We start from the raw sequence: 20,553 nt of genomic DNA, 5'->3' as shown, positions 1-20,553 counted from the left end.
CAATTATTTACGCTTTGTTAATTTAAGAATTATAGTTACGTTTTGAACCTCTAGTTTAGTTCGACTTAAATTGCTCTCACTGAATATATATCATGCACTACGTTCATCTTTTAGGGCGGGAGATTAACTGAAAGCCTATTGTGACTCGACATTTTTCGTCACACTTTTTTTCTCTCTTTTTTTTTTGCAAGGCAAAGAGAAAAAGTTGACAGCACCTTTTCTTTCTAATGAGTTTTAAGAAGCGTAACGTAGATCAGCAACCCAAATTACCTTCTGGGTCTCGTCTCAGTGCGTATAATGGACAGCTTTTGATTTCCACCGGTGTACCCTCGTTGGATGATATTTTGGGAGGAGGACAACCTGTGGGCACTATTATGCTGATTAAAGAGGATCGTGCCACGACATATGCGCAATTATTATTAAAGTATTTTATTGCACAAGGTATGGCATCAGGCCATCATGTGGCTGTTACCTCACGCGATGAAGATCCTCAAGAAATGTTGAAAACTTTAATGTGGTTGTCTACTTCCGATAGAGACGACGACGACGAGACTGATAAGAATAAGAATACAAGAACCGATGCCGAAAGTGATCGTTTAAAGATTGCTTGGAGATACAATCATTTAAAGCGTTTCGAAACCGGTGTCAAGTCAAAGCCTGGTGAGTTTCATACTGTCAATATGTGTTGGTGAGAGGTTGTGTACTAAACATGGATTTTTTTTTTTCGTTTAGCATCACCTGTACCTGTCAGTACAGATCAGAAACAAAAGGATCAAGCAGTGGATGAACCCAAGCCTTATTGCAGCCAATTTGATCTGACGAAACGAGTACCAGCTACAGTATTAGAGGAAGCCAAAACCGAGATATTACAATGGCAAGATGATACAGAGGAAGTGGATGATTACGAAACCTTGTTGAAGCAAATTCGTAAAGTTGTGCTGGATGGACAATTTAGTTCAGCTATACCCGTTGCACCTGGAACACCACGTAATGCGTTAAGAGTAGCTATTCATTCACTGGCATCACCTAGCTGGCAATCCAAGTCACCTCATGTAAATATAGTTATTTTTAAGTGTTTAGAATGAAAGAGAACTTAATTTGTAAATCTACCTAGGATTTATATAAATTCTGTCATGCACTTCGTGGTTTGCTTCGTTTTTCATTTGGTACAGCTGTGATTACAGTGCCAGCCTACTTGTATGACGAAGTTCCTCATGTGATGCGACGTATTGAACATATGGTGGATGCCGTAATTGAAATTGAATCATTTGCAGGTAAAGATTAACTAAAATAGGGAGTGCAATCAATGATTAACACAGAGGATTTGAATAGGAGACCCAGTGTATAGTGAAGCAGCATATACACAAAATTATCATGGATTCTTCCATGTGCATAAACTACCAGTATTGAACTCCCTCTTACCACCCAGCACGAAATTATCCGTGTTATCAGCCGGCGGTAGTAATGATCTTGCATTTAAGCTCCGACGTAAACGTTTCGCGATTGAGACATTCCACTTGCCACCGGAGGGAGGTGTGGTGACACGCCGTACAGAAGCGCCTTCTGCGACAGGTCCCAGTAAGGATAAGAAGGAAACATCCAGTGCAGGATTATCTTCACTAGCTAATCGTGGGCCTAAAAAGGTTGGATGTGGGTCCACGCCTGGCAAAGTGGATCCTTTGGAGTTTTAAAAAGACGGAGGTGTTTATGATAGACCCTGAAGGGAGAGTATATTAAATACCACAGTGTATAAGAATAATTCATTAATAAAAAACCAACTGAAAGGGGGTGTGTGTGCCGATGTTTTAATTAGTTGATGTAGATATAGGCACGTCATAAGTTGGGTACGACCATCGTCATTGAGAGATTATGCGGGTTTAGGGTTAGGGTGTGGAAATAAGCACCTCAGGCACATCGAATGGAATTTTTGCTTTTTCTTACCAGTTGTGGTACAGATGGGTTAGTGTGGTTTCTTGTGTGTGATGGATGATTTCATTTTATTATCAAATGCTTGGCGGAGCAGCTGACAGATTCAAATAATAAAGAGGGCATATCCAATGCAAAATAATGCAAGCAAAAAGAACAAACAATAAGAAATCAGCCATTTCTTTCTACCTTTTTTTATTTTTTGTGTATATAAATAACGTTTAAAGACAGACGGCTTACGGGAAAAGGGTTAAAGTTTGACATCATACAAAAAAAAAAAAAAAGCGAGACAAAAAAAGAAAAAAAAAAATCTCGGCGTTATATTTTTTAGTTTAACTTTTCTTTTTTTTTTTATCTCTTTTTTCTCTTCTTTAAACAAACAAAAAACTTATAATGTAACTAATAATAAAAAGTAAATGAAGAGAATAAACTAACAACGTAAGATAGGTCTGAACCTTATGACCCATATATTCCCAACGCACAACGCGGAGAAACCGGTGCTGCTGGTAACAACAAGACTACTCGAGTGCAACAACAAGTAGATGAGGTTGTTGGCATCATGCAAGAAAACATTGACAAGGTCATGCAAAGAGGTGAAAGATTAGACGATCTTCGAGGAAAAACTGGTAACAAATAAAAAAAATAGGGCGTGTGAATAGTCTATGTGTGCTGACCTTTTTCTTTAATCCTACAGAGGATTTACAGGCTACTGCAGGTCACTTTCGTCGTGGAGCTAATCAAGTGAGAAAGAGAATGTGGTGGAAGGATTTAAAGTGGAAGATTATTATTGCTGTCACTATCTTGGTTATTCTTGGTATCATTATTGGTAATAGACAATCTCCTTGTGATAAATAACTGCGTATTAACCTTTTTATTTACTTTATATCAGGTTCTATTGTGGGTACACAGGTAAAAAAAAAAAAAAAAAAAAAAAAAAATGAATGGGGCTCAGATAACTAATTCGGAATTTATTTTAAACAGACAAAGAGCGATTCATCACCACAGCCAGCACAACCAGCACAATCAAGCGAATAAAAACTTTAATTCCCTCTCCCTCTTATTAAAAAAAAAAAAAAAAAAAAAAAAAAAAAAACTTATCTATACACAATTATTATATTTAGTAGTTATAATTCTCCATTTTCACTCATTTGCCTTTCAATGGTTTCGTGTCTAAAGTTATAAGCATCCGCAATCACCTAATGAGATAAACAAATAAATAAAATGCAATTGTAATTGTCACACAAACGTTACCATTTCCATGTTCAAAAGAGGTAATCGAAGTAACATTGTTCTAATTTCTGACTGTTCTAAATCCTCAAGCGCCTCCTTCACACACAACAAGATGGCTGAAAAAGTTTTAATATCTCATTCACTTCTTTTACAGCACACTAACTTACAGAGACACACAAATGGATGAAATGCAAAAGGATCCGTCATTGCAAAGTAAGAATCTAATAAAGAAAGGTATGTTCATATACAAATCAAATAGAAATACATATGCCATCAGTCATATACCCCATAGGCGGACAAGATTCTCAAAGCGCATCTCTTTAGCCAGCAGATTCTGTAACCAAGATGTCGACCATTCATTGATATCCACCTCTTCATCGTCAAAGTAACTACAACTGTCAAAAGGTGTAAATACAATAGGCAACTCAGCCAAGAAAGATAAAAAAAAAAACTTACAGCTCCGGTAATCCACACCGAAACAGGGTCATGAACTGAGCCACTTGTTCCTTGAGACTAACATTTAGAAAATGTTCTTCCATGGCTTGCATGAGTTTCTCAAAGCAAAAGTAAGCATCGCATTCGGTGTCGAGAACATGAATGAATGGGGCACAGAGAGCAACTAAGCTGGCACTGTATTCGACATCATGGTTAGAGTTGAGGTAGGCCAGGATTATATTGACAAAGACTTGAACGTTTTCTTTGCCTTCAAGCTGGGGTACTCTGCGTTGGTATCTGGAGACTTCTGCTCGAATGCGTTTAGCAATATCGCTATTCTCTTTATCCATTTGGTCATATTCCTCACTTCTGGCCTTGCAAGAACTTAACTCTCTTGCTATTTTTCATGATTTAAGTATATAAACAAATGGTTAAAGATTCAATGTTCTTACAACGATCTGCTTGTTGCACGCCTAGCAAATACTTCCAAACCTCCTACAAAGAAGAGGTTAATCTAAACAGCTTATTAAGAATGAAAAGGACGCTTACACCACGTAATTGACTAGGCACGCCATGTCGTGCTAATATACGTAACCGTTCCAAGTCTACGTAGACTTCAGATTGTAGAATCTCTTGAAAATCAGTCAAGTAAGAAGTTTCTTCTTCATCATGATTCATACTTGCAAGTCAAAGCTCAATAAATATTTAATTAAAAAAAAGTTTTTTTTTTCTCCTTGCTGTGTAAAAACGAAAAACAAAAAAATCTCACAGTGTCTCTGAACTCCTACTAAATACGACCCCTCTCTCTCTGGCACGTCATATTGACATCCTTTTTAATAGATTATGGCTTATTTAGTCGGAATATTGTTTAGGCCCTGAGAGAACATAATGTCTGTCAGATAACTATTAAAAAAAAAAAAAAAAAAAAAAAAAAAAAAAAAAAAAACTGCATGAACCGGTCGATCGGCCAAGTGTTTATTGATAACAGACATCTCCCGTGACTTGCATGATCAACAATAATGTGTGTATCAGTTGCCCTTAAACAGAATGACCATGGAAAAATTTCGACCTAGAAATTTTATCCCAAAAAATTTTCTGATTGGCAATGGTTGACTTTGTTATCTAATTCTAACTGGTACATCACCCATAAGAGATGATGAATGATCTAATCCAATCAAATTAACCAAATATCAGAGCTATAAAGCAGTTTCTTTTCTTTCCCCCTTTTTTTTCCATCTGTCTATCTACATCTCTTTTTTTTCTGTATGCCTTTTCTGTTACAACAATTACCGTTCGAAATCATTGAACTGGTCTCTCAAAATACAAGCATAGATGATTTACTACAACTCATTCATGTCTCTAAATCATGGCATGACTTCTTTCTTACTTTTCTTTATCGATCCATGACAATGGATAGCCGAGAAAAGTTACAACGTATCTTGCCTGCTGTGGTGGATATGGGTCATAACGTTCGCTCACTCGCTTTGGATGTACCGCAACTATCTAACCATGACATTTACAACTTGACTAAAGCCTTTTCGGATATTGATAGACTGTCTTGGAAACTCTATTGTTTGGACTCTTCTGACTATGTTGATTCGGAAGCTCCCATATCGTTCATTCACCCTCCTCGAGGTCTGTCACCCGCCATACATCATGTATTTCAACACTATGGCTCTCGTAACCTGAGACATCTCACACTTAATACATTGGATCATGGGTCTTTAGATGTCTGGTCCATCCTATCTCTCTGTCCTAGACTCAAAAGTCTGAGTTTGTTGAATTTAAATGGTGAACATGTCATTACTCTGGGTTACTTGGAAACCATTCATCAATACTGTCCTCAACTTGTTTCCTTGACAATCAAATGCAACAGATCGGATCCTAGTCCTGCCTTGTTACCTCAATTTAGCCAGAATGATGATCCTATTGTCCTCTTACCCACTTTGCTTGAATCCTTTTCACTGTCTTCCAAATCTGGTTCCTCTAAATGGCCATTGTTATTACCTTATTTCGCCATTAAATACCCTTATCTGAAACATGTCCTGTTCAAACATAGCGGACTAGGCAAAGAAGCTAATGGATACCAATTACCCGAACGAGCTTATGCCATGTTTGCACGATCTTGCAAACATATCAAGACTATGCGTTGGAACAAGATACAGATGCATGAAGATGTTCCATTGTTTTCTCAGGCTGAATTTAACCCTACTCGAATTGAAGGTTATGAAAATTTCTCGACTGCTCTTTTACCGGGATCACCATTGGGACACTCAGGTTTTTTGGAGGTACTAACTTGGCTGACAATTGGAAAACCACCTGGAGATATCACACCAAGTCAAGTGATTGGAACCTTATCACGCTACAAGAATTTAACGCATTTGAAAGTACAAGAAGGAGCTTCGTATGCTGTGGATGATATCTTGATACATTGCCCTCAATTGCTGAGTTTAGATATGAAGGATGTGCATGTCAATGTTAGTGATCTAGTACAAAATAGTGGAGGGCAGCATCCGTTGAAGAGATTAGTAATGAAACGAGCTTCGTTTACGCAAGATGTATTGAGTCATATTTCACAACAATGTTTGAACTTGGAACATGTAGAATTATTAGCTTGTTTTCAAACGGATCGAAGAGATCAAGTAGTGGTTGATCTGAATCGACAGAAACTCAAGACGCTCAAAATTCAAGGTCTCCGTACAAAGCGTTACTATGCTGGTTGCCGTATCCGCTTTTTCTCTGTCAATACAAATAATCATAGCTCATGGAAATACATGAGTGATTATGAAGTTCGACATCATGGTGTGGGACAGAAAAAGTGCTTTGAAAAGTATCGGGAAATGGAGTATGCTAAACGATTTGATACCCTGGATGAACGAGATATACAAGCATTGACTTCGCTGGTGACGACAGAGACGTTAAAGGCTTGGGATATACAAGCTGTGAAAAGTCGTCTGCCTTATACCTCTACCATTCATCCCGCTTCCTGGGCACCGGAAAACATTTATTACAGTGGTTTTGTCAACATCATGTGTCAATCTATAGAAAACCTGATCATCAATCAAAAACCAATTTTAGAATAATAATAAAAAGGAATAACTATCACCCATAAAAAAAAAAAGTATTGCCATAATCCCTATTGCTCATTGTTTTGATAATTGAAAGTACGCAAAAATATTTAAAATTGCGCAAGATTGTTACAGTAAGTCCTCCCACCCCCACCCCACAGCACAAACCGTCAATCTTTTTTAGTTCTTTTTTTTTTTTAACTAGTTCTTTTTTCTTTTCTTTTTGCTTTTTGATTAATTAATATGGTGTCTCGTTTACCCTTTGAACTTATTGAAAAAATTGACCGACACTTGTGCTCCATTGACAGATATCAATTGGTCCTTGCCAATCGGCTCTTCTACCGAACCTTTATCACTCTACTTTACCGATCCATCACTATCCAAACAAACAAGGAGTATAAACAGCTCATCAATGTACTCAGTAACAGTGCATCTTCTCCCTTTCCCCTGGGAGGATACACACGTACCCTTCAGATCCTCCTGGAAAAACTAGATCAAAAGGAACTAGAAAAGGTGCAACAATTATGTCCATACGTACAATCTGTCCATATCGATGGTCGGATCTGGCACAGTTATCTCAACGAGACCATCACTGACATTTCCATGCAACAAAAGTTTCTTTCTGTGTACGGTTCTTGTAAACTGTCTTGCCTTACATTGGACCTATTCTCGATAGACATGGATATTGAAGTGTTGGTAGGTTACACACCCAATTTAAGGAATCTCACGATCATGGGAATTTATCAAGTCATTACTGTTGACCTTGTAGAATCGATAGGAGCAGCCTGTATGTATCTACAAAATATCTCTTTGGATGGTATTCATGCAGAGGCCATATGGACCGGTGGTCCTATCGTCTCCAGTGACATCAGATCATTTAAGCTCAAGTGTCAATTTGGTGCTGACAGGTATCAAGATTGGTTACCTTACATCAGTATGAAATATCCCAAACTTGTCTCATGCTATTTTCATCATGCTGGTCAAGGAAAAGATTTGATTGCCCCTTGTTCAGCACACATCTACCGTCAATTTATCCAACGTTGCCCCCTGATAAAACATATGGGTTGGCATAATATTGAACCCGATTTCCAATACTTTCAACAATTGGATCAAATGAAAAACCAAAGTTTAACACAATTAGATATTTACGATACCATTTCAGTGTCCTGGTTATTATCATCCTCCCTATTTGGTAGTTGCCATTCTATATTGCAAAATGTCGTTCAACTACGGTTTGGCTCAGTACCACAAGATATGAGCTCGTATGAACTGATATTGGCAATCCATCAAGCGTGTCCACAACTCGTCCATTTGAGCCTTGCAGAACCTAGATGTAACTTATCAAACCCATTTCGTATCAATCATATTTTGGAACAGTGTCAACGGCTACAAAGTTTAGAATTGGATCATATCGTCTTGCGGGTATCGATGGATTGCAGTGTAGTGAAGCAGCATCCACTAAAAAGCTTGACGATGCGTCATTGTTCTTCCTTTAACGGAGTGTTTGATTACATGTCACCTCGGTGTTTAGAGTTGGAATCCTTGTCGTTATTTGCCCATTTACAAAAGGATCGACGGCATAAGGTACAGATTCACATGCCGTATCAAAAATTTAAAACCGTTGCCCTACATGGTTTACGTACGGAATCGTATGATGCAGAACGGCGAATTCGATTCTTTTCTGTAGTGGCGCAAGGATGTGTGGGTCAATGGAGGTTCATGCAAAAGTATGAGATTGTAAACGAGATGGAAAGGGCAGAGGAATGGAAAATGTTGACCTGTGTTGAAAAGGAGTTTTTGGAATCTTTACTTGAAGGCCCGCCAACGCTTATTTTTGGGCATGATATTCATACCACAGGTTATGTGGACTTTGTTTGTAAATCTGTTGGCAGATTATATCTTAATAAGAAACTTGCTACAATATAGAAAAAATTAAAATAAAACTGTAAAACTATGATTGGCATGAGCCCCCTTTCCCCCTCTCTTTTTTCTCTTTTTTACAGGTAGACGTTCAAGAAAACACAGGCTTGCTCTCAACTGTCTGGCTGTGTAACCTCTGCTAAATTATTGAGCTTTCATTGTGGGATTTATCAGAACCTATTTTTAGCTATGTCATATTTACATACCAAATACATAATGATTTGATGTCCTACATGGCAATGAAAGGCCATGAAAATGGGCTGAGTATGCTAAATTAAGAATGCCTGTAAATCATTTTGAAAAAAAAACCCAAGAATTATCGTAATCATAGAATCTGATTCGAAAAAAATATATTCAAATGCGCAGATGTGATGCGTTCCAACTTTTTTATAATTTTCCATAACACTTGCTCTTCTATTTTAAATTTCTAACATAACCCTGTTTGTGTCACTTAAGGAAGCAAGTTTTACGGTCTGTCTAACCTTTTTCTGTTTTTAAGCTCTCATGATTGACGTCATAAGTAGAGTGGACAATTGGCTCTGTAAGGAAGTATGGATCATAAAAGCTTGATGTATATGTATTGGGGAGGGAATAGATCTGGCGACAATAAAATAACAGTAAGAATGGGGATGTACAAGTGGACGATGCCATTACAAGAGAACGTTGTAAATCTAAATAGGCATAGAACAAAAAAAGAAGAACATCGACCAGCGTAACAAAATATATCATGTGTCTAGAGTATCACACTAAAAAAAAAGAATTCTTTGTTTCCCCACCCATACGCAAAATAGTTTTTGTCGGCTTACTTCTAAAATAATTGTAACTGATATCACTGATTAAAGCAGTTAAAATATGAAGGCAAAGATACTATATTCCATCAGTTTTCATTTAGTTTGTTCGTATTGTCGAGATATGGTTTATACGGTACACTAATCTGTACACATGTTACACCCAAATTTAATTATAAATAGCAGGTAACCGAGAAAAAAGTGTGTACAAAAAAAAAGAAGGGTTTTTTTTTTATCTCGGTTTCGTAATGAAGAAATTTTCTTTTGAGACAGTAACACTTGTTCTGTTAACAATCTCAGGATATGCAGTAGCGCAAAATGTCCAAGCTAGATACGATGCATGTAAATATTTTAAACAAGTAATTTTAGCATATGATATTAAGAACTATTTGCAAAAATTAGCCTGCGGCTACTTGGCAAACAAAATACACTGCTTTGGGGGTGCTACCAGTATCGAAGTCAAAAAATCCGATACTAGCATGATTACACTAGACATCTTAAACCTGAGCCAAAGCACAGCAGACGAGTTAAAAACCAAATGGACATACGTCACCACAGATACTCGTGGTGCAGATGTTCGACCAAGAGACGGTCCTCAAAGTGTATTACTACCTGATGGAGAAACTATGATAATAAGCGGCGGGTTTACACCTGGAAACAACAAGTTGAATAGTCAGGCAATCTCTTTCAATGCAAAATCTATGTCTTGGGCAGAGTATGGGAATTACAATGAAGTCCCGTATGGTGTTCGACAAATGTGAGTTCAACAACATGTTAATGATTTAAGCATCTATGCTGACACTTGTTGTAAATACTTAAGCTATCATGCACCTTCTACATATGTTCCAGATCATGGAATTGCCTTCTATGGAGGTCTAGAAACGTAGGATTCTGATGAGACATATATATATATACATGTATATAATGTAAAAAAGAAGAAGGTATTAACCGTATTCTTTGGTAGTAACTACAATAAGAGTTTTTCTATTCCTGGTGTAAATGTAACTGCATATCAAGATGATAAAAGTGACATAAGAAACTTTGGGTATCTAAGTCTGACTTTTTTGGATATCAGAAATCCATCCAATGTAAACTTTTTATATTCTCATCATTAGGGTTGAGCTAAATAATATTTACTCACATTTCATGTTTATGTTAGCCATGGTCAGTTTATCCCAGCCAAAAGAATACACCAACTTATTTAGGAAGGTATCAAACATCCGTATTTGATGCCAAAAGCAACCGTATATTTTATTTTGGCGGTAAATACCAAGACCCTCCATCTCTTATTGTCATCTACTATACGTTTAAAAACTCAGTCACGTTTGATATGACAAAAGGTGAATGGGGTTCGCAAGATTTTAATGGAGTAGGTCCTACTACAAGAACTGGTCATTCGACCACATTGAGTAAGCTGAGGATAACAGTTTAAAATTTTCAAAAAAGGGGGATAGTAATTCATTACTGTGATTTGCATTTACACTAGTTGGGCCCGATAAACGAGATATATTGGTGTATGGCGGACATAGTGAAGCAAATAATTTTTTACGTAACGATAAGAAAAAAGCAAATTATACGTGCTTATTAAAAGAACTTGACTAACATGTTGTTGACTTAATAGCTAATCTCGATTATTGTTTCACATTGAATCTTGATTCATATCAGTGGACGCAACAATCACTACAAGGACCAGACAATCCAATTTTGATTCGAACACAACACTCAGGTTTTAAATAATGTGCTCAAACATGTAACCTCACATCTCCTAATTTTTTATACTTTAGCTGTTCCTGTAAACAACGATACGGTGTTTATTGTTTTTGGAAAAGATCCTATCAATGTGCCTACACTCTCGTTGTTAATTCTCAATGTATCAGATACATCCAGAATTACTTTACTTAATAGCTTTGTCGATCCCAATGTACCAGCTGTTGACCCAACGACTAAATTACCTTATTCAGAAAATCATACTCTCAGCAAGGAAGCTATTATTGGTGTCGGTGTTGGCTCAGCCCTAGTAAGTACAAAAAAAAAAAAAAAAAAAAAAAAACGCTTTTTTCTTTCTTTTTTTGACAAGAAATTTTGTACAAGGGTGGTATCATTATCAGTTTTTTGATCTTCTTTTTGATTAAAAAAAGAAAGATCAAAAGAGATGCGGTTGGACAGAATGAAGAACCCTCAGATATGGAAGTCGATTGGGACAAAATTGAAACAAAATATGTTCCTGCTCCTACCAAACCTTTTGGTTATACTACTGAAGCATCAGAAAATAACTCCACAATGATCGACCGTAGTACAATGCTTTTTCAGGGGACTGCACAAACAAACAATAAACTGCAAAGGCCCAATGTGTTTGATGGAGATTGGCTTACTGACACAAGTGATATAAGGTTACTACAGAAGCCTGATGGAAGAATTACATAACTTACTCTTAGAATTCACCCAAAAACATAATTTAGTACTTTTGGGTTAATAAATAAAACCCTAGCTATTGTGCCGTATTTCTTAATTGACATGTTCCTTTTATTCAGGAATATTATCCTATTCGGAAGCTGCGAAAAAGAAAAGAAAGATAAGAAGGGCCGTTCAGATTCGACCTTTTCTGGTTCAGAATGGTCTATTATTATTATTTGTTTTCCTTATGTTACAGAGATGTACAAAAATACGATTGTGGTAACACTAGTTCAATGTTTCAAAAGTTAGACAAGAGATATTAAATGTAACATGTAAAAGTAAAGCGAATTTGTAAAACAAACCTTACACTTCAAGCTAAAGAAACTGCGACTGTTCCTTAATCATGGGTCCGATTTTGAATAGCCAGACTAGAAAGTAAGTACTTTTTATCAAAAAGGATAAAATAGTACTGAAATGTGAAGAAAGGCGAAACAGGCAAGTGCTATGGAATATTTCATTATCTCTGTAAACCATGCTCTCGTATTTTTTCATTATCACAGAAAGAGATCATTATGCTTATTTACAAAGATGTTGTCACCAGTGACATGGGGGACTTTAATTTTAAAGTAAATGGGCTTATATGCTCACCTACGTCCAACACAACAGGATTGCTAGTAATGCCACAGATAAAGCGGAGACTAGCTTAAAATACTTTCTTTTGCACTTTAAAAAGGTAAGTTTTTTTTTTTACTAAATGTGATTAAGGAGGGCATGTTGTGATACGTGGTACAGTCTCTTTGTTTGAATGATCACTTTGAATATAAAAGTAGCATTTGCTTATGTGCTTGCCATACATAGAGCTACATTTAAGCTGAATATGTAATTTGTATTGCCATGAAAAAGCGATAAATGTGAACCTATTTGTTTTTTCACAGAAAAAATATGGTACTAGATTTCGTACCCATGTTACACCTTAAATGTTGGCATCAATATAAATACCTGGGGTAAATTTCTAGTTTCCCGGCAAAACTTCTAATTAAAATGCGACTCCTCCATAAAGCAGCTATATTTCTACTTTTGATCAGTGCTAATCATGCAACAGCCCAGGTTGTTCAGGCCAGAACAGAACCATGTATGACCAAGTTTTTTAAAATAACATATGCCAATAATGTGTACTCGTAATAAATTATTTTTTTGTAAATATTTAGCATGTGGCTATTTGGCAAATAAAATTTATTGCTTTGGGGGTAGACTTTTAGACCAACAAGCAGCAGAGACTAGTATGGTTATGCTGGACATATCCAATACTAGTGAAACAACGGCAGACGAATTTATGAATAAATGGGTTACAATCACCACAAATACAAACGGTCTAGATATAAAGGGAAGAAATGGAATAGCAACTGTTCCATTACCAGATGGAAAAACCATGTTACTTCTCGGCGGCGGAGTTAGTGGGACCACAAAATTACCTAATCAAATGATCGCTTTTAATGGAGAAACTAAAACATGGCAAGCATATCCTGATTACACGGAAGACCCATATGGTATCAGACAAATGTATATAAAATAACTTATGCGATGATTAATGCGGTGATATGTTATAGCAAATATTAAAATGTTTCTATCTCTCTAGTTATTACACGGCCGCCTCCTATGTTCCTGAATATGGTGTAGCATTTTATGGTGGTCTTGAGACGTAAGATAATTACTCGCAAATTTGATTATGAACCCAAGCATTAACAAAAAAAACCCATAGAAACTACGATAAAAACTATATTTTGCCCGATGCGAACATATCATATTACCAAAATGATGCTATCAATGTTAGATTTTTTGGTTTTAGGAGCTTGACATTTCTGGATATTAGAAAGTCATCAGATGTACGTTTTTATACATTTATTTTAAACATTTTATTACCTTTTACTTACAAAGCAGAGTCTACAGCCTTGGTCAGTTTATCCCACCCAGAGCAACAATCCCGGCATCTTAGCGAGATATCAAAAATCAGTTTATGATCCCACAAATAAGCGACTCTTTTACTTTGGTGGTAGATATCAAGCACCTCCAAGCACCCCATTTGGGCAATTTGCTTTCAACAATGTTACTTCATTTGATTTAACGAGGGGAGAGTGGGGTGTACAGGTACTCAACGGAATTGCACCAACCGAAAGAAATGGTCATACTGCGACATTAAGTATGTTTTTTTTTGGGAAGACAACAGCTTCACATTTGTTAAAACAATTATTGACATTTTACTATTTAGTTGGACCTAAACAACGAGATATACTACTTTATGGAGGAAATAGCAATCTAAGCCCAAAACGTAAGGTTATAAAATTGACATTGACTTTCAGAAACTTACCGTCCCAAACATTATGACAGCTCTTCTCGATTACTGCTTTACTTTGAATCTCGATACTTTCCAATGGACACAGCAATCAATTGAAGCCAAGAGCAACCCGACTTTAATGAGATCAGAACACGCAAGTATGAATGAACATAATAATGTATTTAAGAATATATAAATGATCCGTGTACTAAAAGCATAATTTATGTGATATTAGCTGTTGTTATAAATTACGAGACGGTGTTTGTTTTATTTGGAATTGATTCTACCGAAAAACCGATTCTTTCTTTATTGACGCTGAATGTTTCAGATCCTTTAAACATTACTTGGATCGAAAAATATTCTGACCCAAATATAGCAGCTGTGGTTTTACCAAACTCAAATTCCACATCAGTAGATGAACCAAAAGCTTCTGCAACTCCCAAGCCGCTTGACGAACCAAAAGCTTCCACGAATTCTAAATTAAGCGCAGGAGCTATCGCTGGTATTGCAGTTGGTGTAGCGGCAGTAAGTTAGATGTATAGCATTATGGGCTTTAATCTATACTAATACAATGCATATAAGGGTATAATCGGTATTGCCATTATTTTCTTCTGTTTCATTAGAAAGAGAAAGTCCAAAACAAAGGGACAGGAAACTAAAGAATTAGAAAACCCCCAACGGGAAGACCAAGTCAAAGAACCTGTCATGGAGGTTAATTGGGATGACATCGAAAAAAAATATGTGGAGATTCCTGATGACCCTTCTGCTAAGAAAAATTATCATTCTTCTCAGACAGACCTTGTCGTTGAGTCAGTAGCACTTATACCTAATATTAATAATGGGCGACTAAGCGAAAAGTTTCAAAGACCTCAAGCTGTTGAAGGAAATAAAGTTCCTGGCATCCGTGTGGGTCTTTCGGCCCAAAAACCTGATGGTAATGCTTAAGTCTCAATTTAATAAATATTATGCCATTTTTAAAAAGCTTAAAATTCCTTCATAATGCCTACAACTGTGGTATAATAATAAATTCTGTAAACTTTAAAGTATTCCCGTAGATTGATTTGCTTTTTTTAATTGGGGGAGGTAGGTACTATTACAGTAGCTAATAAGTCTGTATTGTAATATATAATACTTGTCACACCTAATATGTATAAAAGATATAAAGAGCAGAATAATTACAAGCTGAATTCTGCACCGTGCATTATTTTTTAAAAAAAATGAGTTAAGAAATTGTCTGATCTGCAAAACTAATTAAGAAAAACTTATCATCTAAATAGTGGCTTGCTATTCACATAACAAAAATGCCGCATGTAATTTTGAGTATCAATTCGGTGATAAATCTTCCCGATTTGTTAAAAAAGAAGGAATAAAATCTAATGATTCTTCGTAACCTTAAAAGTCAATTTTCCCGTAGATGAGGGAAAACATTCCCCCTTCCTATTTCTTTAAATGCCCAAAAAAATTAATAACCCTAACAAATCCGGCTTGAACCCAAATAACATCAAAAACAGCATCAATGATAGTAACTCATGCGGGAATGGGAGTGATACAATATGATAAACAAGAAGGTGCTCGTCCTAGAATATTTTAATAGCGATCCACTGCAGATCCTTCAAAGCTAAGCAACAACAAGCAAAATATTTTTCGCCGTAAAATAGGATACTAACATGTAGCTAGTTGACAGATAATTGGTTCACATGTTTCAGTATCTCTGTCAATGTCTATGGGTTTAATAATTAGACTGCTTGTATCGTTGACTGAATTTTGTCGTTAAATCTCTGGAGGTTAGTAACTGTAATTTTTGTACGCTTTCTTACCAAGTTGAGTGCAATAGCTGTAGGATTTATTATCTTAGATAAGTTTTGAAATGCTTTTTTTAACATATGATTAGATTTTTTTTTTTTTTTTTGAACAGTAAATCGAAAAAAAAAGAGGCTCACTAAACTTGAAGAGTATCAAAAGAGTCTTTCACAAATGGCTACTGCCTCATAGAAAATGTAAACTTTCAATTGACGAGGGATAGAAGTAACACGGATTTATATACTCATTAATACGTAAGAGGTATAGAACAGTTGATATACTAATCTGTAGTCTTAGATGAAGCGGAGCCTAGCTTTTGTACTTTAAAAATATCCTCTTTTTACCAATGTGACTATGAACTGTGTGCTGTACTACGCGGTATCATTGCTTAGCCTAAATCCTTTTTTAATCGAATACAGTATTAGTATTTACTTATATATAGGACTCAAATAAGGTCATTTTTAAGCGAAACATGTAAAGTTTGTAGTTGTGCTCTTTCGATTATAAGATATATTTTTACATTCACAAAAAAAAGTACGAGATTTCATATTCACGTTACACTCCAAGTATTAAAATTTTTGTTATAAATACCTAAAATAACTTTTCAGTTTTTCTGCGAAACAGTTCCTTAAAATGCTACTTTCCTATAAAGTAGCTACGTTTTTATTTCTGATTAGTGTTAGTCATGCTAAAGCACAGGCTGTTGAAGCCAAAACAGAAGCATGTATGGCCACGATTTTACACTCTTTTATGTTAGTATTATATTTACTAAATATATTTATTAGCCTGTGGATATCTAAACAGAAAAATATATTGTTTTGGTGGCAAAGCACAAGTCAACAGCATAGCAGGGACTAGTACAGTCATGCTTGATATATTTAATAGTAGTGGAATTACAGCAGATGAGTTCACTAACCATTGGGTCACCGTTGCCCCAATAACAAATGGCTTGGATATTAGAGGAAGAAGTGGAATAGCAACTGTTTCATTACCGGATGAAAAAACCATGTTACTTCTCGGTGGTGGAGAAAGTGGGAGCACAAAACTTGCTTCCCAGATGTTAGCTTTTAATGGAGAAACTGTATCATGGCAAGGATATCCGGATTACACGGAAGAACCGTATGGTGTCAGAGAAATGTAAGTAAATTAGAATGTATGATCATAATTGTTTCAGTGCCACAACTGATACAACCTTTTTTCAGTTACTTTGCAGCTGCATCATACATTCCTGATCACGGGGTTGCATTATATGGTGGCCTTCAGGCGTAAGTTAATTGCCCACAAATTTTTTTAAAGCCTTAAGTACTAACAGTCAATCTAACAGTAACTTTGGTACAAATTATGTTGTGCCAGGTGTGAACATATCTGATTTTCTTGATAATGTTGCCAATGTTGGATATTTTGGATTTACCAGCTTAACATTTTTGGATATTAGTAACCCGTCAAACGTATGTTTTTTCAAAATTGTTCATTAACCATCCCCCTTTTTTTTAACTTACAAAATAATTCTTGTAGCCCTGGTCAGTTTATCCAACCCAAACTAATAAGCCGGGTATATTATCGAGATGTCAAACATCAATTTACGACTCCAAAACCAGCCGTATTTTTTATTTTGGTGGTAGATATCAAACACCACCAAGCGTTATAAATGAACAATTTACTTTTAATAAAAGTATGACATTTGATGTAACAAAAGGAGAATGGGGGACGCAAACACTCAGTGGAACTGAACCGATCGAAAGAATGGGTCATAGTACTACATTAAGTATGTTTTTTATAAGATAACAGCCTTTATTTTAAATTAACGATCGTTACACTTTTACAATAGTCGGGCCTAATAAGAGAGACGTATTGTTGTATGGGGGCAATAGCAATTTAGTAAATCAACCAATTCAAGGTGAGGCTATAAGAGTAGCACATACTGTCATATACTTATTCTTTAAAATTATTTTAGTTCGATCCGATTACTGCTTTACCTTAAATCTTGACACTTTCCAGTGGACTCGGCAATCAATCGAAGCCAAAAGCAACCCGATTTTAATTAGAACAAAACACTCAGGTATAACCTCACATAACAGCAAAAGCAGAAAAGGATCAGAATTCTAAAAATAGTATTTATATAATGTTAGCTGTTGTTGTAGATAATGATACGGTGTTTATCTTATTTGGAATTGATACTAATGAAAACCCGATTCTTCCTTTGTTGACGCTGAATGTTTCAAATCCTTTAAAGGTTACTTGGCTTGAAAAATATGTGTCTGCCGCAGTTATGCCTAATACAAATTCCACTTCGGTTGACGAATCTACAAATACCAAGTCAGCTGACGAATCTACATATAGCAACTCGACTGGCGAAGCAAAACTTTCTACAAATTCTAAATTAAGCACAGGGGCTATCGTGGGTATTGCAGTTGGTGCAGCAGTAGTAAGTTATATGTATAATTACATCAGCCACTTTAAGCTAAAATAATATATTTAAGGTTGGAGTTGTAGCAACCATTATTTATTTTTGTTTGATCAGAAAGAGAAAAGCCGAAAAAAAAAGACTCGCAATTGAAGAGAAGGGAATGCACCAAAGGAACGAACCACTTATGGAAGTGAATTGGGATGAAATCGATAAAAAGTATGTAGAAGATCCTACTAACTCAACGGGAGAGGGTGGATATCCACTTCAATCCTCTAACCATATTAGCTCAGGTGGTAATACAATGGTACATAACGATAAATTACAAAGACCTCATGCTTTTGGAGAGAATATTTTACCTGGCGTAAATGTCATTCAGCTAGCACAAAAACCTGATGGAGGTGCTTAAGACTCTTAGCATAATTGATCAGCCTATGTTTATTAATAATAAGACGAATAAAAAATTACCTTGTGGTATTTGACAAAATATTACATAGAAAAGTAATGAGATAAAAGTATATTTTTATTAGGGTAAAAATAGACTAAAAGAACTCTGCTGCTATGAAATAATTGATCCTTTTTATATTGCACAACTCTCCTGAGTTTTAATGATGAGTCAACCTTTCTGGTTTTGGAATAGATCTATACTTTGTTTCCCGCCTTGGATTAAATGGATACTACTCGTTAGAATTGTTTCCAGATAACGTTGTCCCATATCAGTGGATCGGGAGCATGAGTATGCTAATAAATCTTTAGTATTACGAGACACTTATTTATCAGATCATGCAACGGTTACTGTAAAAGATGCATACTTGTTTGTCAAGTGTAATTGGCAATAGAACATAATAGTTGATCATTTATTCATTATCTTTGTAATGAATAAATTACGATCCCAAATATAAAATGTCTTATCGATATTTGTATATTTGGTTGTAGAAGCTAGGTATCCATTAATTCATACACTATTTCTTTATACTCTTTATCAGCAGTATAATTATATCAATATATAAGTAAATGAACCATTTATATTAATAGCTGTTCTATTCTCTCTCTGGGTAGCTAATCCATTGAGAGAACTATTAATATTAAGTTTCTCTTTCTTATAATTCTTGATTGATCTGAGAAGTTTCTCTTCTCGATCGGTGATATCGTAACTCAGTGGTATAGCATTCTGTATCCAACTGTCATTCGTATATCGTATTTAGGCCAATCATGCAATCTTTTATATAGAAGTATGTACTCGAAGTAGGAGAAGTTGTATAGCAGTATACAAGCGTATGCTGATATGCAACATCAAAGGTTGTTTTAATTTCATAGTTTATTTATTTAGACGATTTGCTTAATTATTCTTTAAGTGTATCGTACCCAAATACGACATAGCCCCCCTCTAGCCGTCTTGTAAAATTCAACATTCTGTGATTTTCAAGTGGCGATAAATAGAAGTAGACGTATTTGAGGTATAATAAGTGTTTTACTTATATGTGTATTGTAAATTTTATCAGTGCAGTCGTCGTGTCACCCATTTTTGAGTTTGTGACGTACTGTATACCAAAAAAAAAAAAAAAAATTATTGTTTGTTGTAGGGGATTAAGGAATCCTCCTTTATTTTTTTTTATTTTTTCTTACAACATGAACAGAGTCAGCGGCAAGGTTAAATCTGTTCTGATTTAAACGAATGCCTCGATGGAATGAAACATGAGTAGATTTATAAGCGTTAGGCTTTGTCCTAGTGCTAGTTTTATGGAACACGCGATTATTGGAATCAGTTCGAGTTTTTAGATTATTCATTTTCACGAAACGAATTCTTGTTTCATTTTTGATCAAAAGTAGGAAGATTTGCAACCGTTGTTTTGAACGTGTTATTAGGTACTGATTCTTCATTTTGTTAGGTACAGGACCTGTTACCCATTTTGAGTACATGAAGACAGTCTGAAGATCAGTAAAGTTCGTTACCGAATCCAATTGTCGTGTTTAAATGAGAAAGTTTCCCATCGTCAGAATAGAGACGATCACCAGTCTCACCTTGTAGATTCACAATAGTATCGAATTCGTAGATTTCTTCTTTGAAAACGAATGAATCTTGGAAGACCAGTTTGATTTAGAGGGAATATAATTGTGTGGCATGACTAAACCCGTTCAGCATGAAGAGTATAATTGCCGTGTTTTTCTTTTTGAAAAGTATCGCAGAGGCACTTTCGTACACTTGTAAAGAGCGACTTTCAGAAACCTTTATTTTTCTACAACAATGAAGCTTCC

At 35.8% G+C, this 20,553-nt stretch overlaps 8 protein-coding genes across 8 annotated transcripts; 7 read left to right on the top strand and 1 right to left on the bottom strand.

Annotated features, from left to right (window-relative positions):
- Positions 1-183: 183 nt before the first annotated feature.
- Positions 184-1,813, top strand: EV154DRAFT_457368 (Elongator complex protein 4). Its single transcript, XM_051597400.1, has 4 exons — positions 184-660; positions 733-1,052; positions 1,115-1,274; positions 1,333-1,813. Exons 1-4 carry the CDS (start codon positions 228-230, stop codon positions 1,689-1,691), a joined length of 1,272 nt encoding a protein of 423 aa, XP_051462114.1. The 5' UTR covers positions 184-227; the 3' UTR covers positions 1,692-1,813.
- A 561-nt stretch (positions 1,814-2,374) lies between these two features.
- EV154DRAFT_412775 (synaptobrevin-domain-containing protein) lies at positions 2,375-2,781 on the top strand (the record flags this gene model as incomplete). The annotated part of the gene is made up of 2 exons (XM_051595533.1): positions 2,375-2,552; positions 2,621-2,781. Coding segments are annotated over 2 exons (339 nt in total), but the record flags the coding sequence as incomplete, so codon positions are not given.
- A 399-nt stretch (positions 2,782-3,180) lies between these two features.
- Positions 3,181-4,518, bottom strand: EV154DRAFT_494631 (rab-GTPase-TBC domain-containing protein). The gene is made up of 5 exons (XM_051599926.1): positions 4,141-4,518; positions 4,044-4,086; positions 3,613-3,988; positions 3,324-3,551; positions 3,181-3,272 (listed from the first exon to the last, which is right to left on the bottom strand). The coding sequence occupies exons 1-4, from the start codon at positions 4,267-4,269 to the stop codon at positions 3,434-3,436; spliced, it is 666 nt and encodes a 221-aa protein (XP_051462112.1). The 5' UTR covers positions 4,270-4,518; the 3' UTR covers positions 3,181-3,272; positions 3,324-3,433.
- Positions 4,519-4,784: 266 nt separating this feature from the next.
- EV154DRAFT_494629 (uncharacterized protein) lies at positions 4,785-6,792 on the top strand (the record flags this gene model as incomplete). Its single annotated transcript, XM_051599925.1, has 1 exon — positions 4,785-6,792. A coding segment is annotated over exon 1 (1,813 nt), but the record flags the coding sequence as incomplete, so codon positions are not given.
- A 28-nt stretch (positions 6,793-6,820) lies between these two features.
- On the top strand, positions 6,821-8,616 carry EV154DRAFT_494628 (uncharacterized protein). The gene has a single exon (XM_051599924.1). It carries the CDS (start codon positions 6,903-6,905, stop codon positions 8,583-8,585), a length of 1,683 nt encoding a protein of 560 aa, XP_051462110.1. The 5' UTR covers positions 6,821-6,902; the 3' UTR covers positions 8,586-8,616.
- A 972-nt stretch (positions 8,617-9,588) lies between these two features.
- Positions 9,589-11,964, top strand: EV154DRAFT_494626 (uncharacterized protein). Its single transcript, XM_051599923.1, has 9 exons — positions 9,589-9,709; positions 9,770-10,124; positions 10,188-10,250; positions 10,332-10,455; positions 10,527-10,776; positions 10,854-10,916; positions 10,989-11,093; positions 11,152-11,384; positions 11,459-11,964. The coding sequence occupies exons 1-9, from the start codon at positions 9,616-9,618 to the stop codon at positions 11,789-11,791; spliced, it is 1,620 nt and encodes a 539-aa protein (XP_051462109.1). The 5' UTR covers positions 9,589-9,615; the 3' UTR covers positions 11,792-11,964.
- A 357-nt stretch (positions 11,965-12,321) lies between these two features.
- On the top strand, positions 12,322-15,081 carry EV154DRAFT_548042 (uncharacterized protein). Its single transcript, XM_051604789.1, has 9 exons — positions 12,322-12,893; positions 12,970-13,321; positions 13,398-13,460; positions 13,521-13,644; positions 13,709-13,958; positions 14,028-14,087; positions 14,147-14,251; positions 14,329-14,618; positions 14,676-15,081. The coding sequence occupies exons 1-9, from the start codon at positions 12,803-12,805 to the stop codon at positions 15,036-15,038; spliced, it is 1,698 nt and encodes a 565-aa protein (XP_051462108.1). The 5' UTR covers positions 12,322-12,802; the 3' UTR covers positions 15,039-15,081.
- A 1,327-nt stretch (positions 15,082-16,408) lies between these two features.
- Positions 16,409-18,829, top strand: EV154DRAFT_494619 (uncharacterized protein). Its single transcript, XM_051599922.1, has 11 exons — positions 16,409-16,427; positions 16,502-16,617; positions 16,679-17,030; positions 17,096-17,158; positions 17,218-17,341; positions 17,409-17,658; positions 17,722-17,790; positions 17,848-17,952; positions 18,023-18,318; positions 18,374-18,687; positions 18,764-18,829. The coding sequence occupies exons 2-11, from the start codon at positions 16,527-16,529 to the stop codon at positions 18,777-18,779; spliced, it is 1,680 nt and encodes a 559-aa protein (XP_051462107.1). The 5' UTR covers positions 16,409-16,427; positions 16,502-16,526; the 3' UTR covers positions 18,780-18,829.
- Positions 18,830-20,553: the final 1,724 nt, after the last annotated feature.

This window comes from Mucor mucedo (genome assembly GCF_025094135.1).
Source record: "Mucor mucedo strain NRRL 3635 chromosome Unknown EV154scaffold_9, whole genome shotgun sequence".
Lineage (NCBI taxonomy): Eukaryota > Fungi > Mucoromycota > Mucoromycetes > Mucorales > Mucoraceae > Mucor > Mucor mucedo.
This window is presented reverse-complemented; position numbering and strand designations above follow the sequence as displayed.